Raw genomic sequence first — 22,542 nt, 5'->3', positions numbered from 1 at the left:
GCTTTTGAGATAGTCCTGCGTGTCTTTCACACCCCTGCTCCCTGGTGCCATCGCTGTCCAGCAGGATTTCAGAGAGCAGTGCCTGCACGGCGCTTGCCCCTTGGGCTTGTGCTGTATCCTGGATTATCCCGGTGTTTTATATCTCCTTATTTTCTTAAAGCATAGAATTACTGTTGCTGGTTACGATGAAGAAAGCCATTTTGCATTTAGTCTAGTGCAGCTCACAGTAATGGATGTATTTGCAAGGCTAGTTTACATATTCAGAAATGATGAAATACACAGGCTGGGACTTCTCCTCTGTCTTGGAATCTGTGTATTGCCTGGGCGAAAAGGCGTGCCTGAATATTCATAGGTGACTGTTTGGGGGGGGGAAACTGGGGTTGTGCTGAAGTGCCGTTGTGAGAAAGGCTGAAGGTGTGTGTTTGTTGTGGAATACGGAGTCCTGGCGGAACATGGAATATGGAGGGTAGCTAAAAACTCTTTTGTTCAGAAATTCAACCTCCGAACTTTGTTGTCAGTAGAAGCTCGGTGGAGAAGGCAGTAAAAGGACGGCTTTCTTAAAGCAGTTGGGTGTACGCACGGGAAGCGAGGGCTGCTGAGAAAGGCCACTCGCTTCTCCTCTCGAGCTGGCCTTGGGCAGCAGGATTTGGGCAGGGGCAGGGCTCCTAGGACGGCGGTGGGGATGGAGCCCAGGTAAAAGGGCCGCTGCCGGCCGTGCCTGCTGCTTGCTGCCCATGTGGACCCGTCTCATGGAGAAGGTGAGGGGTGCTTGGTACCTGCAGGGCCTGGGCCTGGCTGAGGGCCGGGGCCTGCGCAGTGCCCTGCCTCTTGCAGCTCTGATAGGCAACAGGTGACAGCCTAGGAGGGCACCAGGGCTATCTGCAGCACGTAGAGCAGAAGCTAAGCCTGACAGAAGACAGACGATGGACCTGTGCTGATGCAGAGCCTGTGTGGCAGGTGCAGGAGCTGAAGCCGGGCTTCGCGAGGCTCAGGTAGATGGGGAGGCCCCGGCGGGCTCAGCCCCGCAGGGACCTGCCCGGAGGCGTTCTGGCTTCGTCCCCTGAGGGGATGCTGAATTAATCACGGACCCTCCCTCGGGTATTGTTGCTTTAATTAAGAAAAAAGCTAAACGAGGGCAGTGTGGGAAGAGACCGGGGCTCTGTCTCCTGCTCCCTTGCTGAAACCCAAGGGACGGGTGGAGAGCTGGCCGTGGGTCCTGCTGCGGGGTAGGGGCTGCGTGGGGCCCTTCGTGGGGTGCTCTCGGCGAAACGCTGGGACGTCGGCATCAGGACGTGAACGCATGCGGCCCTAACTTAGCTTCTGTTCCGGTGAAGTCATGTGGAATGGGCTGCATTAAGCTTCTTATCAATAATAATGTTTTTTGGGTGATTAATAAAATTAGAAAAAAGCCCATCAGAGCCTGTCAGGTGCATTAACTGAATCACATAATTTAGTTGAATTAATTTGATGTAACAGCAGCAGTTCCTAGCCTTACAAAATACAGCTGTTTTCCATGTGAAGAGCATCCCCCCATGCCTACTCGTTTCTCCAAGGAAATCGTTCCAGCACCAAATGAGCACCCATACAAACACACCTTGCATAAATACATAAAATAAATTCTGAGAGCGTTAGGAGAAGCTGCTTCCATCCAGAGCCCCCCGTCTGTTCCTGTGTGCAGGAATTTGCCCTCCCAGCGTGTCGTGTCAGTGCCCCTTGTCCTGTCTCTTGTGACAAGAGTCCTGCAGGACACCCCTGGTCTTGCTCCTTCCCTGGGGCTCGCTTCCATGCAGACAGTCTGCGCTGCCTTTCCTGATCTTTTTCGTTGACTGACATAGCCCCGAAGGTGTCTTGTCGGTGTGGTGCGAGGCACAGGTGACTGTCCTGCTGTCCCAGCCTGCCTGTCCTCTGTGCCGTGACAGCCCTTTGGTCACACCTCGGTGGCTCCTGCCTTTCCCCGACGTCGCTTGCCGTGCCATCGAGCTGCCACCTTCTGCACGGCCTCTGAGATCGGCGACCTCGTCGCTCCTGCTGCTGTGCCCCCCTGCGCAGCGCCCTGGCTTTGCTGGTTTTGGTTCCCAGCCCTCGGTGGATTATCAGGGTGTCCGAGTTCATGCCGGGGAGGTGACTTTCCTTGCTGAGCCTTCTTATGCCTGCTGTTTTCTTAAACCCCCAGCTTGGCTTCCCCACGTCTTCTCCTTCAGATTCGGTGTTCATACTGAAATGCTTCTGCGTCTCCCTCTGTCTCCATTTTGTCAGCCCAGCTTTTCCCAGTCCCTTTCGTAGTTGTTCCAATGATCAATTTCAACGTGGTTCCTCCGCTTGCATCTCCCTTCCTTCTGGAACCTAAGAATAACTGTGAGCTTAAGACACATGACGACGTGCAAAAGCTCGGTGAAGACAATTTAACACGTTTGTGTTTTGTTTTGCTGTGGTGCTTGGGGTGCAGGACTCTGGAGGGATGCTTGCTTGTTTAGAGAGGATTGTTTCGTCTGGGGGAGAAGAAACGCAGGAGCGGTTCTGTTAGTTTTAACTGGTTTAAAATAGTTCTGAAAAGATCTGGTTCTTGGGCCAGATACATCTTGACCTTTTCACCTTTGAGTCTTCCATTGCGAAATTTTTCAAGTGCACTTATTAAAGAAAAAACAGTTGTCCGTAGTGACTGTGCCGTTCTGTCGTTGCTTCACGCTGTACTTGCTGACTCTGGCATGATCATAGTTCAAAGGCCTTCGGGTTGGCATCTTTAGGTCAATTTTGGCAGCTTCAGGATGAATTTGGGTAGTGCAGATAAACATTTAAGTCTCTGTGACATCGTGTCCTGAGATGACAAATAAATAAATCAGTCAGGTGCAGCGTGTTTGAGCCAGCGTGGGCTGTAGTGCAGGTGGGCCAGTCAATCCTTATGCTTGAGTGCTACTTCTAAAGAAAATTTAAAACATTTTATAGGCATGGAAAAGTTTTTTTTTTTTTAAAAAAAAATTGGCACATGAATAATTTTGTATTTGTTTTTGAAGAAAGCCAAACATTATGATTGACAAATAGCTTAATTGCCGTTGGAGCGAGGAGATGTGGTTTCCTTCCAATTCCTCTCTCTTGCAGTTTCTCAGTAGCAGCGTTGTGGTGGAAGGGCAAGTCCTTGACATTACAATTCAGTGTAATTATTCCTGAAAAATGCATGTGCTCAGAAGCTTTTATATTAGTTTCAGATTTCAGCGGTGATAATGCAGATGATCCTCAAGGAACACGCGTGTGTAATATGAAATCATAGCTACGCAGCTCTGGCTTTCGGCTCCCTGGTTGTAAACTTTCTCCATTAATATCATTTGCATAAGTGAAGCGGCTTCGGCTCTTGGATGAGATGCACACGCCAGAGGGGGGTGGTGGCAGAATGTTCCGTGCTTTGATCCCTGCCCCTGCAGACAGGGTTCTTGGGTAGGAAGCGTCGTTCATCACCCTTGGCAATTGTAAGAGCAGTAGTTGGCTGCAGCTGAGTGATTCAGAAGCGTGCTTAGCATGGACTTTACGGAGCGGGCAAAGATGGGAAATGGGATAGAAGCGGGTGCAATTGGGACAGCGAAAGAGCCCGGTCCGAGCCCCGTGTGACGTCTGGGGCGCGGGTGTGTGCTGTGTGCGTGGGGACGGAGGAGACGGCTTCCTTTCACTCCTTGCTGCTCTGTTCGTCAGCGGAGGAGATGAAGAATGGAACGAGCATGGGTGCTAATTAATTTAGTACCAATGATCACTTTGATTTCTCTGTTAGAATAATTAAGTCAATTGGATATTGCGTTGCTGCCAGGGTTATTGTAGTAGTGGATGCTAGGAAGGAAAGGAATGAACGGAACATATATTTTCTGTGTTATTTCACCGTTGTCCAAAAACGTCTTCACAGTCTTCTAATGATTTGTCTCCTCCTCAGACAGGGAATTCTACCGGTAATAGAGAAGTAGATCAGGCACTGTAGCAGTCTTTGCTGGCGTTATGGGCTGGGAGCTTACTTGGCCTGGTGAATGGCTTGACCAGCAGTTGCGATGTGCAAAGCACATTTTACAGTAACTGAGAACAAAACCATTTGGAGCAGCGTTAACCTCTAATGAACTTCGGACTGGGTGCAAGTCCGAGAGGAAGCCAGACGAAGCGGGCTGCGTGTCTGCGGGGCATTCACGGCTTTCCCGTAGGCAGTGAGCAGTGCCTGTCCCCCCCCCGGGCCTGTCCCCCCCGTGCCTGACCCCCAGCCCGGGGTGGTGGCCAGCCCTGGGCTTGCCGGGGGCTGCTCTGCTGCTGGGGGGCTGCTTTGGGGTGAGGATGCGACGAGGAAATACCAGCACCGTTAGCAATCCGTCGTGCAGGTTTTATATTGGGATGCCTCCTCCTTTCTCCATGTTGCCTTCTCTTACATGACTTTTTTCCTGCCTGCTCAGCAAATCTGTTTAAGGAGAAACTGTTACTTGTGATGCGCTGGTAGCCTTACACTTGGGGCTTCCAGACTTTCTTCTCGCCTGCGGTGAGGTCTGAGCAAGTCTGGCACTCGGCTGGGCTCGGGGGCATTGTGGGGAGCTGAAAGGGGAGCAGGAGGGTGCTAAGGGAGCGTGCAACAGGTTGGTGAAGGCGGTGGGAGCTTAGCTGCTGAGTACCGAGCGCTTTTCCTGCAGTAGTTCTTGGAGTCCAGGAGCTCGGGGTGCCGGGGCACCAGGCAGAGGGATGATACCTGCCCTGAAGACTGCGCGCTCTGCACTGGCAAAGAAAGGGACAAAGGAAACACTGCTTCATTTTACAGACTGGGGAACTGAGGCAGATGATGTTTATGACTTGCCCGAGATGATACAGGAAATGTTGGCAGAGTTCAACATCGAGCTGTGCTCTCCACAGGACAGTCCCTGTAGAGCTGCCATTTCATCTTGTTTTGGTTTCTTGTTCTCCTTTTTCTGTTTCACCTTATAAGTGAATATACAGGGAGCATAACTGCATTCTTAATGTCGGTAGGATGCTTTAATGCTTGCAGTAAGGCTGGACTTTTATTTTTTTCAGGCTCTGGCGTGGGCATCTCTGCACTGGGTAATATCCCACCAATCTGAACTCTTATTGATTTGCAGGAAAAAATAATGTGCTTTTATGATAAATAATTAAAAGCTCCTGTAAGACACAGTAGTAAGAAGGTCAACAGTAAGTAGCTTCTTGATCTAGTTCCAATAGAAAGAGTATGCATGCGTATACATACCACCGCATCCTTCTTCACCCTTTCCATTTCCGAGGCGCGAGATGCTTTCAGAAGAGCTCCTGCATAATTTAGTACAACAAACCTGCGGGGACAGAATCCATGCATCTTGGAAATTAATAGCAGAACTTTTAGGAAGTATCAAAGTGAATGCTGTTTATTTTACTCTGCTCTGTAGCTTCGAGTTTCTGCCTACGCCCACACCCGTGGCGGTCATTCCCCTGGCTGCCTAGCCCTGCCGGCTCCCGCGGGGCTCTGCTCATTGCCCTCGGGGCTGGGCAGATGCCAGAGGCCACGAGCCCAACAAGGGCTGGGGTTTGGTACCTCTGGGTGCAGGTGGAGCTGCAGGATGTTACTGGTCTGTTAGGGAGGTTGCAGGTGGGCACAACTGCTGCTGCAGCACCGCTGGTGCTTCTGGCTGCAGGCACGGGCAGGGGGTGGCTCGGGGGCACAGCCCCTTGCTGCTCTGCTGCATCCAGCATTGCTTGTCGGAGGGGGAGCGCGGTGGGCACATGGTCCTCCTGCCATACTTGTGTTCTTTTCCATGTCAAAAAGCACATTTTTAAATTTTTTTTTTGCTCTTCTGAGTTTTTCAGATGTGTTTCCCAGTGGATGTTCTGTGCTGTGCCGCTGCCCTGGCGCTATGCTTTGTCAGTGCCCGTTCAGCTCGCCATCCTGCGAGCCTGTAGGCAGTGAGAGCTCTTTAACTATAGAAGATATTTGAATGGCAGAGATTGCCTTTCGGTGGATGTCTTTGATCAAGCCGTGACAGACCGGGATGCTGGCCGCCGTGCCAGGGCTCCCGGGTGCCGCCTGGGGCTCCCCGCACCGGGTTCCTCGGCTTGTGCCTTGCTGGGGAGGCAGGGGAGCAGCTGGGTTAGGCCGACCTGTTCTGCTCACTGAGCTTGCAGCTGGGTCATCCTGCAGATGGCCATCGTACCGCCTGCCTCTGGGCAGCCCGTGCCCCCTGGGCTGCTGTGCAGACCCGAGCAGGCTGTCTGCGTGCCCCTCTGTGAGCGCAGCTTTCTGCCGCGAGCCCGCAGTCCCGCTGCGGAGCGCCCGTCAGCACACATGGGACCATTCGCATTGCCAGCAATCAAGATGCAGAATGGATTACAATAAAATAATAAAAAAAACCCTCTCCAGACATCCTCCCCAGGCTGTGCTCTATCTCACACTACACCCAGGTGCGGCTCCTCGGGCTGGGAGCCGTGGGATGGGGCAGGTTGTTCCCAGGCACACGGCTCAGAAGCTGCGGTGCTGGGTCCTGGTGCTGGCGCTGAGGTGTCCAGGGTGGCATTTCCCACTGCACTTCAAGCCCGTCTTTCAATTTCCCCTTGTACTTGTCCTGTTAGTCCAGCTTTCTCGTGGCGTGTGGGCAGCAAACAGAGCATTCCCAATTTTTTTTTTATTGGGAGTTGTTTTCTTCCTCTCTGGAATAAAAACACCCAAAATACATGGACCAAAGGATTTTCTCCAGTACAGTCGGATATGCTTTTGTTTTTCGGAGTCTCCCTGGATTTCATTTTTAGCCAGCTTTTGTTTCTGCTTATTTTGAGTACTGCTGTTAAGGCAGATCGTGCGGTGAACTGGGATGAACTGCAGAAAGTCGACTTGTCGCATTAGTGCCCTGCTTGCGCTGAAAGCATATTTGGATCTGGAAAGCCTTTTAGAAATGGCTACTTTTCAGTGAAAAGCGGCTTTTAATCCCAGACTGTTTACCCGTAGGGCAACTAATGGGTCAATACGCAACGCAGAGAAGGAACCTTCACCTTCCTTCCTGTCCGTGGAATGGGCTCGGCTCTATTTTAAAATTTTCCATCCCTCTGAAGGATGTATGGGCTCTGCTTCATTTCTCTTGAACTCGTTAAGATTTTTTACTTTGAATTTCTGCGTGAGAATTAGAAGGTCGTTGTTTTGGATCATCGTAATCGATTCCATGTAATTTATTCATATTTATTCATATGGAGAAGCAAAGATGCTTCTGAGGGGGTGAGCGTCTGTTGTTTAGAAGCTGAAATGCAGCGCGGGCTCCTGGAGCCCGCAAGCGCTTTACAGATTTGTTCCCATTCCTTAGTTGAGGAAACATTTTGTTCCTTTGACATGTTATCCATCAGAGCAGAAGCACGGGATGTCAAAGGAGAGAAAGGAAGGTGCTGGAGCGGCTCGCTCGTTCCGCGGTGTTTCCCTGGACGCTTCTCTCACGCCGTCTAGACTCAGCCATGCCGGTGTGATTTCTCGCCGTGCCCTTGCTGCGGCGGAGGAAAGCTTTCCTGACGTCCTTGTTGTTGGAAGGGCTCATCCTGTTAGCAACGGTCTGGCGACCAGCTGGGAGCAGGGCGCTGGGGCCGAGCGACGGTGCTGTGCCGGGAGTGGCGCCTGGTGCTGCAGCTGGGGCAGGGCGGGCTGGGCTGGCAGCTTTCTGGTCGTCCATATAAATGTCCTAGGCTGGCACGCGTGCTCCAAAAATGTACTTAAAGGACAGGCCAAACACCACAGTTCTGCCTGTTAGAAATTTTCTCGTACTGTCTTTTCCTGAGCAGGGAACGGGGCTTCACTTGAAGCTGGTATTTTCTAGACGTGAAAATACTCAGAAAGCAGTCCTAGTATTTTATTATTATTATTATTATTATATTATTTTTTATTTCTGAGCAAATAAGAAGGCTAGGAAGGTCTTTGCTGGATAATTCATAATCTCAGAGCCGATGAATGGGGCTTAACCCTCCCAGACCTTGGTTACCGTGGCGTGGAGGTCAGTGTCCGGGGGTCAGGGTGGGCCTGTGTTTCGTGTGGGGCTTCGAGGTATGCATGAGGACTATTAGCAGGATAATTTCCTAGGTTGGGGTTTAGGGCTTTGGAGTTCATTGCCTTTTACTGGAGGCTTTTTTCTGGCCCTGGGTCAGTTTCAGAACCTGCATTTCACAGGGAGTGGGTGCTCAGTCTTAGTTTAGTAGAGATGTGAGTGATTTTGATAACCTTATTTAGGGCATGAGTACGTGGTACAGGCTGTTGGTGGTTAGTTTTATAAAAATACCCAGTATAAATCAAAATACCAAATTTAAAGTGGAAAACAAAAAGAACTGTTGGGTACTTTTGGCTGAGTACTGTCACGGTATAGTTGTTTTATCAAGACACAGTGCTGCCGTGCTACATTGATCTTAAAATTTATGTACCTGTATTGTTGCCCATATTAAATTTTTATGGCCATTATATTAAAATGAATATTGACGTTTCTTGACAAATAAAGAAAATCATCTTTAATGTGGTTTAAATGAGTGATGGTGACATTATAAATTAGGCAAAGTAGATGTTAAGTGCACTGCAGCCAAGCTGGGGCCCTACTGGAGCCTGTTGGCTCATTTTCTGAATGATGGATGGCAGCGGCAGTGTTAACGGCCTGATGCAGATTCGGTTGACTTGAGCATTCATTCTACGTGATGCAAGCCAAAACTTGGTGCGAGAACGAAGGAGAAGCGGTGCCCAGCAGGTCCCCGGGTCTGCAGCAAGCCCCTGCCTTCTGCCCGCTGCGTCCCCAGGCTCACCTCATGCTTTTGAGGGCAATCAGCCAGCGTTTGGTGCTCCGGCCCCGGGGCAGTCCTGTGCTCCCCTCTCGCTCGGCCACGAGTTCCTCACCAGGATAAAAACAAACCCAGGGAAAGCCTGGGAACGCTCCTTAGCCGCTGTGCCCCCGCTGGTGTGGTGGCACGCGGCACAGGAACTACGTGCAGCCTCTGGTGGCTTTTTTGTCCAGTTTATGGTCACTTACGGTATTTTCAAACCTTCTTAGGTAATATAGATTGTTGAATGGGAATTCCAGGAACATCACGCTGCGTGATGTAGGCTGTGTCTCTTCTGCAATCAATAAGTGCTGATGTTAACATTTACAGTGGGCACAAAGTGCTTTTTTTGTGTGCGTACCTCAAACTTCAAGAACCTTAAAAAAAACACACGTAATAAAATCATAGTATTGAGAATCCATTTCTAATTTCAGGCTAGTAGGGTGATGTTTGGAAAGCTATTCCTAGGCAAAGGTTGAATTTTCATAAAATCTTTTGCAGCGCTGAACTCCGTGAGTCCAGCAGCGGCTGGGGCTGCGGCTTGGTGGAGGGCTGGCGGTGCGGCGGTCAGGGCAGTAGCTCGGCAGCGGCACTGCTTTTGGCATGGGGCTGCTACCTGGGCATTTCTTTGCAACGATCCCTTTTCCCAGAGTATGATAACTGTGGTGCTTGAAAGAAGCAGTTTCAAGCAACTTTATTTTTTTTTCCCTTTCAGTATCCGCAGTGTTATGCAGAAGTACCTTGAAGAAAGGGGTGAATTAACCTTCGACAAGATCTTTCATCAGAAAATTGGTAAGTCGTGTTTCAGTAAAATGCTGCTCCTGTGCAATTTTAAGGTTGACTTGGCTGCGGCTTCTCTGTAATGGCTGCAGAAAATTTGTATGGTAGGTGGTCTGAAGAACACTGGAATATGGACAGGAGTGGGTAAAGCAGAGGCCTTCAGGAGAATGAAATGTTGCGAAAGGGTAGAAGGTGAAGCAAGGCAATTTGTCAATTTAACTTCATGTTCTGGAAAACTACTGGAAAAATAATTGAATTACTTGGAAACATGTAGGAGAAAATTATATTACTTGGCATGGGCTTGTCAACAATATAATGTGTCACATCAGTTTGATTTTTTTTCTACAGGGTAATAACCCTTGTTGGTCAGGGAGCGGCTGTACAAAAACACCACGCGTGTTGTCCTGCCTGTCTGACATGTGTTCAGGGAAAGGGAGCCTGCGTGAAACTGCTGCGTGCGGGGGCAGAGCTGCTGGGAGAGCTGACCCAGAGGAACAGTTACAGTGGTTCGGGGTGAGAGAACAGAAGGATGGATCCAGGGAGCTTGCACAGGAGCGCCAGAGATCGGCTTCTGCACAGTGTTGTAGTTAACAGGGCGAATGCCGGGGTGAGGAAGCTCCGTGTTCAGCTTGCACACTGAGTGACTGTAACCACGCTGAGCACAAGGCAGAATTACAAAAGATCTCCATAACTAGAGGTACTGCTCTGCACCTGTGCAGGAGTGATGACACAAACGCAGGGTGGAAAACCACTGACAGGGCAGGCATCTTTAACAGCCCGGGTTGTTACAGTAAGCTGTGACGTCTCAGCCAGATCACACAACTAAATATAAAACCCGGGTTGCAGCCCATGAGGCATGTAAAGTGATCCTCCCTGGCAGAATACCCTGTCCAGTCCTGGCACCGGGCTGCAGAACGTACATGGACCTGCTGGAAAGAGTCCAGGACAGAGCAGTGGCAGCGAGCAGACCTTACTTAGCATCTGTGAGGCGCGGCCTACAAGGAAGTACCGAAATAGGGCGTTACGTAGGCTATGAAAGAGAGAAGTGAGGCTGAGCAGTCATGAAAACCAGAAAAGTTGTTGCAGAAATGGTGAGGTTAGTCTGTTCTCCAGAGGTTTAGCCTGTGATTAAAAAAATGTATATTATTTTCTTAATATTTAATATTTTAATAATAGGATGGGCAGTAAGCAGTGGAAGGGATTTCCTGACGGGCTTGTGAAATCTTTGTCCGGTGAATTTTAGGAGTGGGTTGCCATACTTCTGGGATAGTACACCAGCTCTCGTCTTGTGAAATGGGGATTAAATCATAAAACAGGCTGGAAAGACTTGAGGAAGTTTCATGAAGCTTTCCAGGGTATTATGGTAATTGAAGAGTAGTCTGTATCGTTGTGCCTAAAAACTGACTTTTTGTTCTGGCCGCAGGTTGTATATTGTACGTGTGTAGATACCCTGCTTGCTTGTGCTGACATCTGTCAGCACGCACCTCAGTTTAGCGGTCAGTGCTGAATCACCAGTGTATTGCTGTAGCATAAGCAGTTGCAAAATAAGTGGAATTTTAAGCAACCACATAAAGGTTGACTTGAACTGTTTCTGTGTGGTGGCAATGAAATGCAGAAGTCTTTTTGAAAATAAAAAGTGAAGTTGAATAGAACGGCTTATATGTAGCACACGTTTGTATTTATGTAATTGAATACTTTTCATTAATAGCTGGTTCCAAAGAACAGTGAAGACTTGCAGTTATTCTGATAAGTTACAGCAATTACAGTGACTCTGGAAGAAATGAAAGATTTTATCTTCTTATTTTCCCTACTTTGGTAGCTATCAAACCTAGACTTGTAGAGCCTAGGGTTTCATTACTGGATTTGTTTTTTCCCAGATGCTGGGGCGCCTAGCTCATAGATGTGCAGAGAGCTGTTCTCCTTGCTATGGTCCCAGCTGTCCTCACGCTCCATTGCCTGGACATGAGGAGGTCTGCTGTGGTCGCTGGGCTGCAGCCCGGGTCACTTCTGAAGCTGGCTTCTGAGGAGGAGGCATTTAGGAGGGAAGAAAAAAGATAACATGCAACTGTTTTCAACAGAAGACTTTGCATTGCACTTGAAAATATTGTATTTCCTTACTGTGGTTGTTCATTTAAATTTTATTGCGTTTTCTAGCTTGTTCTTTGCCATTAAGTTGGTTCTGTTTCCAGACATTAGCATAATTGCTTGTGGTAAAGTACCTTCAATTTTAGGCAAGCATTATGCAAAATGCTGTGAGAATCAATACGCTGTGGTAATTAAAAGTCTAATCACCTCTTCCCTCTTGCTGCCGTCTCTCCATGGCGGGGATGTGCAGGGGGCTCGGCTCCTGCCGGACGCACAGGGGCAGGACGGGGCTGAGATCGCCCCACGAGCGGCAGTCCTGCTGCCCCACGGCCTTCCACTGCAGCATTCTTCATATCCTAAATACAAAACTTCATCAAGCTACCTCGTTTTTTCTTTGGCGAGCGATGTGGCTGAAGACTGCAGTGTTTTTTTTCCAGCCCACAGTTCGTTCTTACGGCTCCAGTTCCGTGTTTGTTCTGGTTTTTCAGTGGCCTTTCAAATGTAAAAAAAAAAAAATGCAGGGCTTTGATCAGCTGTCTGGTGCGAGTCTGCCTGATCCCGAGCAGGGAGTCGTTCCTGGTGGATGCTTTGCTGGTAATAACCCTGCTTGTGCTGGGCTTACCAGCTGCAAGCGTTCATCCTTGGTGAGCCCCTAAATCCTGGGGGGATCCCCGCTTTGCGGGTCCCGCTGCAGAAGATGTGCCCACGTTCCCCGCCACCACCCCCAGGGAATCGCAGGGGCTTTGGCACCGAAACCTGGGCTCTGCCCCCCAGGACCAAAGTGAGAGCAGGGAAATGGGATGGGGGTGCCTTCAGAGTATTTGCGTAGCCAACCCTGTCCTTGTTGTCCCCTTTCTCTGCACAAAGGCAGAGGGGTCGCTCCCTTCCCGGGCAGGTGGCACGGCCGTTCGCGGGAACGGCTCTCCAGAATGATCTTGAACTCTCTAAGAATCGCCGAATGAGTCAGAGGCCTCGGAGATAACAGAGCCGCCCAGCAGAGCGCTCTGGCAGCGCGTAATGGCCCAGCAGCCGGCTGCTCCCGCAGAAGCTGCTTCCTCCCCAGCAGAAGCTTCATGGGGAAGTACAGCGCGTCTCGGGGCGGCGCGCGTAACCACCTCGAGCTGGTTTTCTTCTTACCACATCCTGTTTGCTACAACACCAGATTATGTGTTTGCTTCAGAGAAAAAAAAAAAAAAAAAGACATGTTCTGCTGTCCCGATATCTGTAATTTACATGTGGAATCCACTCGGCTTCTCGGCCGTGTTGAAGTTGTATGTGAAATTCTTCGTGGGTTACGCTGCGGGGGGGGGGGGGGGTGTAAAACGCTGCTTTTGGGGGCAGTTTGGGGATGAGCTGTGGAGGGTGAAGCTGCTGCACGTGTAGCTGCCGAGTGTCAAACACAGGGAATTAGGCCATCCTCCCACTTTAGGATCATTGTGGTCATTAAAGCGGAATCCCTTGGAGCAAACTTCTGGCCAGTTATAGTTCGGTGACTGATGCTGGACCTTCTGACACGTGGCACCGGCCCGGCAGCTGATGGGCAGGGAGGCACGGGGCATCCTGCAGCTTCGGGCCCTGGCGTGGGCACGGCCAGGGCTTCTCTTGTGACCCTTTGTAGGCTGGTGGGACGCGGCACCTTGCCTGCACCGTTCTTGGCTTCTCCACCGTTACACAGAGCTGTGGGGTCTGGGGAAGGATGAGAACAGAACATACCTTGGCTGTCCCTGCAGCTGGTCATGCTGCAGTGTGTGCAAGTAGCAGCTTCTCACCTTGTATAGTAAATAACTTGCTGTTTCCCCCCGTGAAGCTCCTTCTAATTCCTGTTTTATTTTCTTGAAATAAAATACTTGCAGAAAGAACTGATTGACAGAAACCCAAGGTTGACAAAATGAGTTTTATTTTTTTTCCCTATGTGCCATCCGCCGTTGTATAGCGAGAAATGATCTTAACTTTCTCTCCTGTCCCCGTACATGGGCAGGCTCCAAGCTGGAGGTCTTCCCAGCCCCGGGCGAGCGCTCCACGTCTGTGTCAGTGCTGCTGCCTGCACATCCCGCTCCTGGCAGGGACCCTCTGCATCTTATCTGCTCCCTTTGTGCTGCTACAGCCAAGTGCAGCCAGGGTGTATTTTGGTCGCTTTTTAGCTGAGTTTTCAGAGCAGATGAGCGTTTGGTCTATTTTAGAGCCACTTCTGCACAGACAACCTGCAACTGTGGGGAGGGACTTTTCTGCCTGCCCTCTGTGGTTAGAGGGAAATGCGCTCCTGACCGTTCTGGCTCGTGTTTCCTCCGGCTTTGTCAGTGACAACTTTCTGTTGAAAAAAAAAAAAAAAAAAAAGGGTGAGAACAGCTAAAGATTTTTTTTAGTGCAATGAATCATGCTTTCTGTTGCTTGTTTCTCTAGTTAGGGACCCATCATATTTCAGTGTTTCAGAATTTTGATGCTAATGATTAGATGGATCTCGAGCTAAAATCTGTTGAGAAAAACATTCTTGCTCTTCCTCTTTCTGTGGCGCAGCGTGGCAGCACGGCGCACTGCGCTCCCCGCGATGCCTAAAAATAACGGGCTGGGAAAAGTACCTCCCTGGAGCATTATTTAAGCTATTGTTTAATTTAAGCATAAGATCTATGTGCCGTTGGCATTTTGAACTAATTAAATAGTCCTCCGAGGAAATAACAACGAAAGCAATAAAACTCGGCGGAGGGCAGAGCAAGTCACCTGAGCTTTTGGCTGCTGGACGGGCTGGGGACGCCGCCGCTGCCCCCAGACCTCGCTCCAGGCCCTGGGCTGGGGCTGCCGGGCATGAGCCCCGCAGGGCCCTGCTGGAGCTGCCTGGGGAAACCGGGAGCATTTCCAGAGCATCGAGGGGCATGCATGGACTGCAGGACAACCTTGGCTGGCCAAGAGTGTCCTGGCCTCGGACTTGTTCTCAGTGGTGCACACCAGGCTCGTATCGTGGAGATTATTTTACTCTGGTCCGGTTTATTGATATTAAATAACGGGCAGCCATGTAATAGGGAAAATAGTTAAGTGCTTGGCAGGGGGTTCTGCAAGAGCGAGAAGGCAGATTGTTTATTCAAGTGGTTTTCTTCTGGGGTTCTGTTTTGGACCTGGAGCAAACAGCCACCATGCAGAAGTGGGCTCCATCAAAATCAGGAAGTAGCTGGCGAACAAAAAAGGGATATTTAAGATACTGTTAAGACCGGTCTTCTTCTTTCTGCTGTTACTTCTTATTTTCAATTCAAGTTTATACTAAAACCTGGATTGTGGATGGTCCTCAGGATTCTTTTATGAGCCTGTTGAACACATGCTTTCTTGGACAGTTCATGTGATCGGTTAAAAGCAACGCAAAATCCAAACCGCAAGTAAATATCGGAAACTGTGCGATTGTAAACCGAAACAGAAACCATCCATGTACGATATTTCACACTGGAGCTGTTCTTTCGCAGCGATACTCCACTTGCATCAGGCTGGAGCATGAATGCTAAGGCAGAGGAAGTGCACGCTCGCAGCCTTGCTGCAAGCCCCTCTGCTTTGCTGCATGTGTTTTCTTCACAGAACTAGCGTTGGACTTCAGATGAAGTTTCTATCTCATAATTTAAATGTTACTGGAAGCTGCGTTTCTCTGGGCATACTTTTTGTTTTCTTTTATTGCAAAATAAATATGACACTTGCATGAATTATGTTGAAGATTGTTGAGAGGGATGTTGGTGTCGCTTCCTGCTGCAGACTTTATTTGCATTTTGCCTGCAGGCAGAGGTGTCTGCCTTGTGTGTCGGGGACAAACAGTATCCAGAGTCACTATAAAAAATGTATGTGTTTGTTTTTCTTCTGATCATAAATAATTGAGCATTTCTTTGTTGGGATGCAGCCTGATATGCTCCCATGTCTTTCTTTTTGGGGGTGTTGAAGATACTCAGTTGTCAGATTCCTGGTGGAACTGTAGATTAAGTTAGAGCTTTAGAATAGAATTATAGAATATATATGTTGTCCTTTGCAACTTCACATAATAGGTGATGTACACATGCTGATATATGTTAACATTTATATACAGTACAGTTCTGGGAAAATTATAGTCGTGGGGCAAACAGGCTTCATCTTAGGACAGCAGTGCAACTACACAGTTGTGGGGTTTGGTTATTAAGAATTCTAAGCCCTCTAGGAACTTGGAACTCCAGAAGTAGTATTGTAGGAGATAGGTGATGAGTGTAATATGTATGTATATGGGTGTAGATATATATAGATGACAAAGTATAAGTTATCTGAATTAAATTTCACTTGGATGTTTTGACTTCAAAGTTTTCAGCAAAAATATGCATCAGAGAGTAAACCCCAAGCTAGTGGGGAGGTGTCTGCAGGGCACTGGGCTCCGTTGAAGACCCGCGTGGAGAGCTTCGAACTTGGATGTTACAAACCCATCCTTGTGGGTTGCTTCCACACCAAAGAGAGTGTTTTCTAAATACCTTTTTTTCTATCCACTGGCACTCACTTAAGCTTCCATAGCCCCCTTCTGATGCAATATCCTACTTGTGTGCAAAGCGGTGACACTGCACAACCTCGATTTCCCTCCCCCCTGCAATTTCTCAGTCAATCAGAAGCAGTTGCACTCCTGTGGAGTTTTATTCCATGTGTCTTGAAACAATTCACAGACTAATTAAGGCTCAGAACACCACTGTGAAATAGGTAAATATTAGTTTTCCACATCTTTAACATGGCATAATAACAACTTTAATGAGATTTACCTGCATAGCTCTATACAAATAATGAAGCAGGTTCTCTGGTTCTGCCAGCAATACTCATTCATCTCAGTGGGATAACTCATTAGTAAGGGGAGAAAAGCTCGGGTACCAAGAGTACAGTAAGTAGAATGTAAATTACTGAAGCTGTTAAGTTTTCTAACTTTCAGCAGTGGTTTTAAGAGTTACAGCAGTCAGAAAGTTGCAGAGCAGACACACGGGAGAGCTGTGGCTATCGGTTGCCTTAGGAATTCATTTATGGATCAGGGAACAGACACGGGTATTTGCTGTCAGCCTTTCAGATGCTTTCATGGTTCCATACAAATATCTGCCCTATAAAAGAACGGTGTGTAGTACAGCTTGCGGCCCCCAGGGAATTCTTCCAGAGCTGCGAGGTTCTTGCTGCAGGACGTCACTGGTGCAGTGTCAGGGGTGAGTAATGAGCACCGTCGGACCTCCGAATCCTCAGGCTGGAGGGGAGCAGCACAGTAACCTTATAGGGTAGTTGCTTCTCAGTTTCCTGGCCCGTTTCCACTGACAGCGTTATGTCCAGCCAGTGCCGCCGAAATACCCTGCTCTGCGATGCACGCCTGTCTGGGTGCTGGGGAGCTAGGGTCAGACATGTACCGAGCACTTCTGAACGTTTCTAGGTGCTTCTGTCGATAACTTCTTTGATTAGAAGGGGGAGTTCTGCAGAGAAGGAGAGCCATCTGTTTCTGTCTCTCCAGCTCTCGGCAGCTTTCTTCTCTCCGAGTGCATGGGGCGAAGCCGAGGAAGGCTCAGAAATTCATGTAGGAGAGTCATCTGCGCCCTGTCACTGTTGTTTTGGTGGCTTTGCTCCTCTTTACCTCACTAAGCGCTGTCTGTATTTACTAACTAAATGCCACTGGTTCGGTGTGTTGATATCGGCCACAGTGTAAGTCCTCCTAGATGTTGTTGTGGAACAGTTAGGTTCTTCGCAGTGGTTAAGGTCCTGGACAGGGCTTCCTAAAGGGAACACTGGCACCAGAGACATGACAAAACCCTTCTGCTGTTATTATTCCATATTATTCTATACTGCAATTATTCCTTGACTTCATTAAATGATCCTATCACCCCTCCTTCAAGAAAAAAAAAACACAGATTGGCCCATTCTCAGAAGCAGAAGCCCACCCCAGCCTGCTTTTTGTGTTAAATAATTCACAGCAGCAATCAGGGCATGGCTTAGAACGCTTCAGAAGACGCGGTGTGCGTTTTGGTGACAAGGGACTATTGGCTTGCATTGCCTACAGCATGGTTAAAAGGTTTACCACGGAAAAATATTGATCAAGAACATAGCTGTCACATCCCTCACAGGGACTGAGTATTCTTGTGATGTGGGGAACGAACTGATAAATAACAACAACCACGGCATTTTAAAGCTGCTAATACTTGTTAGCCTGCTAATAGCTTGCTGGTAGCTGCTAATACCACATACTTGCGAAAGTGGTGGGAGTTTCTTATATTTACAAGTGAAAAAAGAACAAAACTCAAGCCCTCTGTTTCTTGGTGAGCTCTGGTGAAGGAATTGAAGCGCGTTCTTTGTAACAACCGACTGATTGAAACGAAATGGTTCAATGCTGTGTTTCACGGTCCTGTTACAAATCAGAATATTTTTACATATCTTTGTTTAGGGGTGTTAGTTTGAAGTCTTATAGAGATACCTGTTGTTACGTGCAGCCATATTTTGTCCCCCACCTCTGATGTGTTCGATGCCTTTGATACCCCACTTCCAATGTATGTGTTGGTCTCCTTTTGTCAGCTGGGATTCTGCATGTTGGGGAGACCGAAGTATGAAACACATGTACTAAATGTGGCTCAGAGGTAGGTTCTGCCCATTCTGTTCTTCTCTTGGCTTTGAAAAGTGATCTATTGTATGCTCAAAAATTCAGAGGTGCATTTCACAAAGCTCTTACCAAGATGATGTGTGCCTTTTTTTTTTTATTGAGGCAAAGATCAGAGGCAGTTGCAGCAAGTGAAGCATAGACATCGTTTTTTAAAAATGATTTACAGCTATGTGTTAAAAATAAAGCATCTTCCCCTTTTCCTTAAAATTCCTTTTATCATTTGAATTGGCGTGCCACCACTTGACGTCCTGACAGCTGCTAGTCCTGCCCTTTGGAAGCGCTGATCTCGGGGCTGCTGCCAGGAGGCGAAGGCAGTCTGCGGCGGCCTCATTTGAAATGCAGATTCTGCAATCCACCTCCAGTGCTGTGCTCCGACCTGCTCTGCTGGGGTTGAAGCAGAATAAGAATTGAATGCTCCCAATAAGTTTCTGTATTAGCGCTTCAAGAGCCTCTACCTTGTAAGCCAATATTGACAGAGGTTTGACAGCCTGGGAATACTCCTTACTGTCTGAAACGGGGGTGCTGGAGGGGTAGCAAGGCAATGCTACACTCGAGCAGAATTTAAGGCCATTGGAAAACATGCCCAGAAGTAAGGATAGTCTTTAGAGACACGTGAAACTTTTTAGCCAAAATTTATTTTCGGATAATGATTTTTGAACTTACTAAACAAGCTACCTGGCAACTTGCAGACTAATTTCAGCTCAGTTAGCTTCTGTTCTAGGAAAATTGTTCAGTGCTTGTCAACCATTGTATGCAAGTGCTGTCTTGTAAAATATAATTTGTTCTTTTACCCTGCTTTTTATGCGCAGTTATGTTTTAATTTGTGATCTATTATTTTTAATGAAAAGTGAATGTACATTAGGCTCTAATAGAAAAAATAGGTTAAAGGCAAATAGCTCATAATTGGAAAGAATAGTAGAGAAATCTGTGGTGCCTTCTGGGCTGTGAGATTTTCTTGTGGCTTTGTACCTAGCCAAAGCTGTGATTCCTACGCAGATGAGTTTTCCTGGGTAGTAGCAAGTCTCTTTGTTCCAGAACAAGGAAATCGTTGGCTGTCTCAAATCTGGAGCTTTTAGGTGGTCTTAATTATCCTCTGCTATGGCAACTGAGCACAGGTACCACACAGAACAAGATTTTGAACTTGGCTGGATCTTCCGTTAACAACTGCAGGCTGGTTCGAGTCACTGTTTTTGTGTGCTTTGAATACAGACCCCTGTCCCTAACTTTCTGTGTCCGATACCCAGATCTGGTGCTGGAACTGGTGGTGGGCTGGGTGCGTTATTTGAGACAAACTGAAAAATCCACCCGGGGCTGAAGGCCGAGCTGGTGATTCCGGCAGGAAGGCCTGGCGTGGTGCTGGGCAGCGGCTGGAGCACGGCTCTTACCCAGCGGGTCCGCAGCGTGGCCTTGGGGCCTAGCGGGGACCTGCTGCCAGCTGAAGGCGATTTCAGGTGGTTACAAAACAAGCAAACATGCAATACTTCTGCTGCATCAGTTGGGTTTTGCTGTTAATGCCTTCTGCCCTGTGGTGCTCTCCCTGGAGGTGAGGCGAGGTGCTTGGCCCTCTGGTCGCCTTCCTCTGGCTCCTTGGGTCTGCTGTGCAAATTCAGCCAAACTACAACAATCAGGAGAGGTCTCGGTGGTACTCAAGGCCTTTGTTAAGGGCTCCAAATCGGGGATAAACCTTCATGTCGCATGCTGCGAAGAGCAGAGCGGCCTGTGTGCTCCCCGGGAGCCTGGCGAGGCTCGGTGGGAGCTGCTCCTGTCAGGGGCAGGAGCCGTCGGGCAGCGAGCCCTTGCCGAGCACGGTGCACGTGCCACTGCCCGCTTGTTTTTCATTATGCTGTATTTATACACAGCACGTTCAGCTAGGATCTGGGAACAGCTCGGTATTTTTGTTCTCTAATTTGCAAGTTTGCTTACTAGAAAGAGTCTACATCAGCACTTTGGACCACGTTCAGGTCCGCTGGAAATAGATGCAGCTTCCTTGCAGTCAGTGGCATTGTGAATACTTACATCAGGGCTAAAAGTTCCTATTTTTAGCCCTGCTGTCCTACCTAGTCACTTCTGTTTGTTTTAATAAGATTTCTGTTTACTCCTGTTAAAAGGGTATTTGAATCAGATGCTAATGAAATTCCAGCTAGGATTAGATAAGTAGTTTTTTCCAAGGCTGTTTTATTACAGAGTTCCTCATTAACTTTATTATTATTATTCTGTGCTCTCAATTAATTGACATTCTGGTGAAGACCAGGAATGTAGAGGTGACCTTTAGACCGTGGCAAACGGCAGAAGCTGGAACGAGCCCTCGGGCAGAGCAGCCCTTTGCTGGTGCTGCCGCGCTCGCTGTGAGCACCGCGGCCATCCCGGTGCCCATGGGATGAAGTAGTGCGCCCTGCTTTCATAGCAGTGATAGCAGGGCAGGAAAACTACAAGCAACTTGTAACACCGGAGGGCAGCTTTAACCCCTACCAGCCGAGAGCGCAGCATTTCCTCTGTAAAACCCTAGAGGAGAGGGCCACATTGCAGCTTCACAATGCAAGGTTCGCGAGCCAGCGCCGAACTGCAAACCTCAGGTGTCCTTCTCCCTCCCTGAAAGACGTCTTGTCCGTTACCAGATTTACTGCAGATAATGGCATCTGGCACACTTAGCTGTACAGGATCGTCCGCAAGAAGAAAATGTGAAAAAAATACTGTCCGGAGCCTGGGAAGGCAGAGGCCTGGAGCTGGGTGGGAGCTTGGTGCTGCCTCGTTCTCATGTCTGTTATTACCGATTTTCATCCATCGCCTCGGTGTTACCAGAAAAAGCTTTAAAAAATGTATTTATTTTTCCTTTACTACTAGCGATCTGGTTGTTGCAGAAATTATATAGTATGAAGAAATCTTTAAAGCCAAAAGCTGTCAACATCTTTATTTCATAAATAATTGCCGGTTCCTTTTATCTGTTACTTAACGCTATCATTTTTTTAATTCCTGCTTTCTGTTCTTATTTTTACGTGTGTAGTTAACTGTGCTTATTGTGCTTTTCGTCAGTTCTGCTTGAACTTCTTAGAACTACTGTCACTTATTCAGTGCTGCTTCTGTCAATTAGTTTTGCTGTTATCTGAGAGCGACGGTTTCTGGCTAATAATTTTTCACTCAATCTCAGAACATCAGTGAAAGAAGCGATAGGTATCCTTTATGCTGCAGTGGAAGTGCAGAATCCACGGATATAAGGGGAGGAGAAGCTGAAGTGCAGTTAGTGTTGAGTGTGAAGCTGTCATTGGGATTGCCGGGGTTCAGGACAGCGGGAGGTCGCAGAGCAGGGCTGTGGGGACGGGCAGGAGGAGCACATTTGCATTTGAAGTCATGCCATGAAAGAGTTTATATTTTAAGGTCAGTTGTTCAGAAGTGATAGAAATCAGGGAATAGGACTTCTTACGTGAAGAATGTACCAGTCTGTTGAATTTTGTGTAACGTTTGGAGGTTTAGACTCCTTTGAGCCGTGCTCATGACTGGGTGGCGCAGGTTCCGATTCTCTTTTTCTGTCAATACAAATTGCTCTCGTTTGCTTCTAGGCTTCCCCAAAGACTTTTCCTTAGTATCCCTGCCCTCCAGGCTCTGCAAGGTTTCCATCAGGATCGGGTCTGTCTTTTGCAGTCCCTGGATCCTTCTTTGTGCCTAACCGCCAGCCTCTGACCCATTATCCCAGGAAACGAAGCTTTCCTGCTGACCTCCCGTCCCGGTGGCAGTGGTTCTCCTCCTCCAGCTGCCTCCACAGCTACACAGCTATGTGTGTCACAAGCTTATGGTACCCGATCCTCCTCCTGGTTTGGTTACAGCAGATCTTCCAAAAAACAGCAACCTTTCTTTGAGGAGATGTGGTTCTGTGACGCAGCGACTTTCTGCTGCTGGCCCCCAGTGAAAGGCGCTGGGTTTGGGTTTGCCACTCGTACGTGGTGACATTCAGCACTCCTTGCTTTGTGAGAAAGTGTCTTGGGAAATAATTCTTAGTGACTGTGTAACGTGCATGTGCATCTGTGCGTACAGCATGCATAAACATGTATGTGTGTAAATGCTCCCAGCTGATAGATTTTTGAAAGGAAGAAAGATCTGTTTTTATGTCAACCTGTTATCAAACAGTGATTCTTTACTGGGAATGAATTTACTTATTTTTCCTCAAAAGATAATAGTGAGTAGCTGATCCATTAACAATCTATAAAGGTTTCTAACTTCTTGTTTTGGATGTCTCTCTTTTTTTTTTTTTTTTTAACATAGCAGTGCAATTAAAAAAAATAAGTCTCTTAGTGAGAAGAGGTCTGCCTAAGGTGGCCAAC

The 22,542-nt window shown here is 48.2% G+C and overlaps 1 protein-coding gene across 1 annotated transcript in view; it reads left to right on the top strand.

Moving 5' to 3' along the window:
- The first annotated feature begins 9,481 nt into the window (after window positions 1–9,481).
- Window positions 9,482–22,542, top strand: part of GRK3 (G protein-coupled receptor kinase 3) — a 52,974-nt gene continuing 39,913 nt past the window's right edge. Inside the window, exon 1 of the mRNA XM_035340162.1 lies at window positions 9,482–9,558. Within this exon, the coding sequence (XP_035196053.1) occupies window positions 9,495–9,558 (64 nt within the window). The 5' untranslated portion in view covers window positions 9,482–9,494. The remainder of the gene's footprint in view (window positions 9,559–22,542) is intronic.

This window comes from Oxyura jamaicensis, chromosome 15 (genome assembly GCF_011077185.1).
Source record: "Oxyura jamaicensis isolate SHBP4307 breed ruddy duck chromosome 15, BPBGC_Ojam_1.0, whole genome shotgun sequence".
Taxonomy (NCBI): Eukaryota; Metazoa; Chordata; class Aves; order Anseriformes; family Anatidae; genus Oxyura; species Oxyura jamaicensis.
Note: the sequence above shows the minus strand (reverse complement) of the source record. Positions and strands in the feature narration are given on the sequence as shown.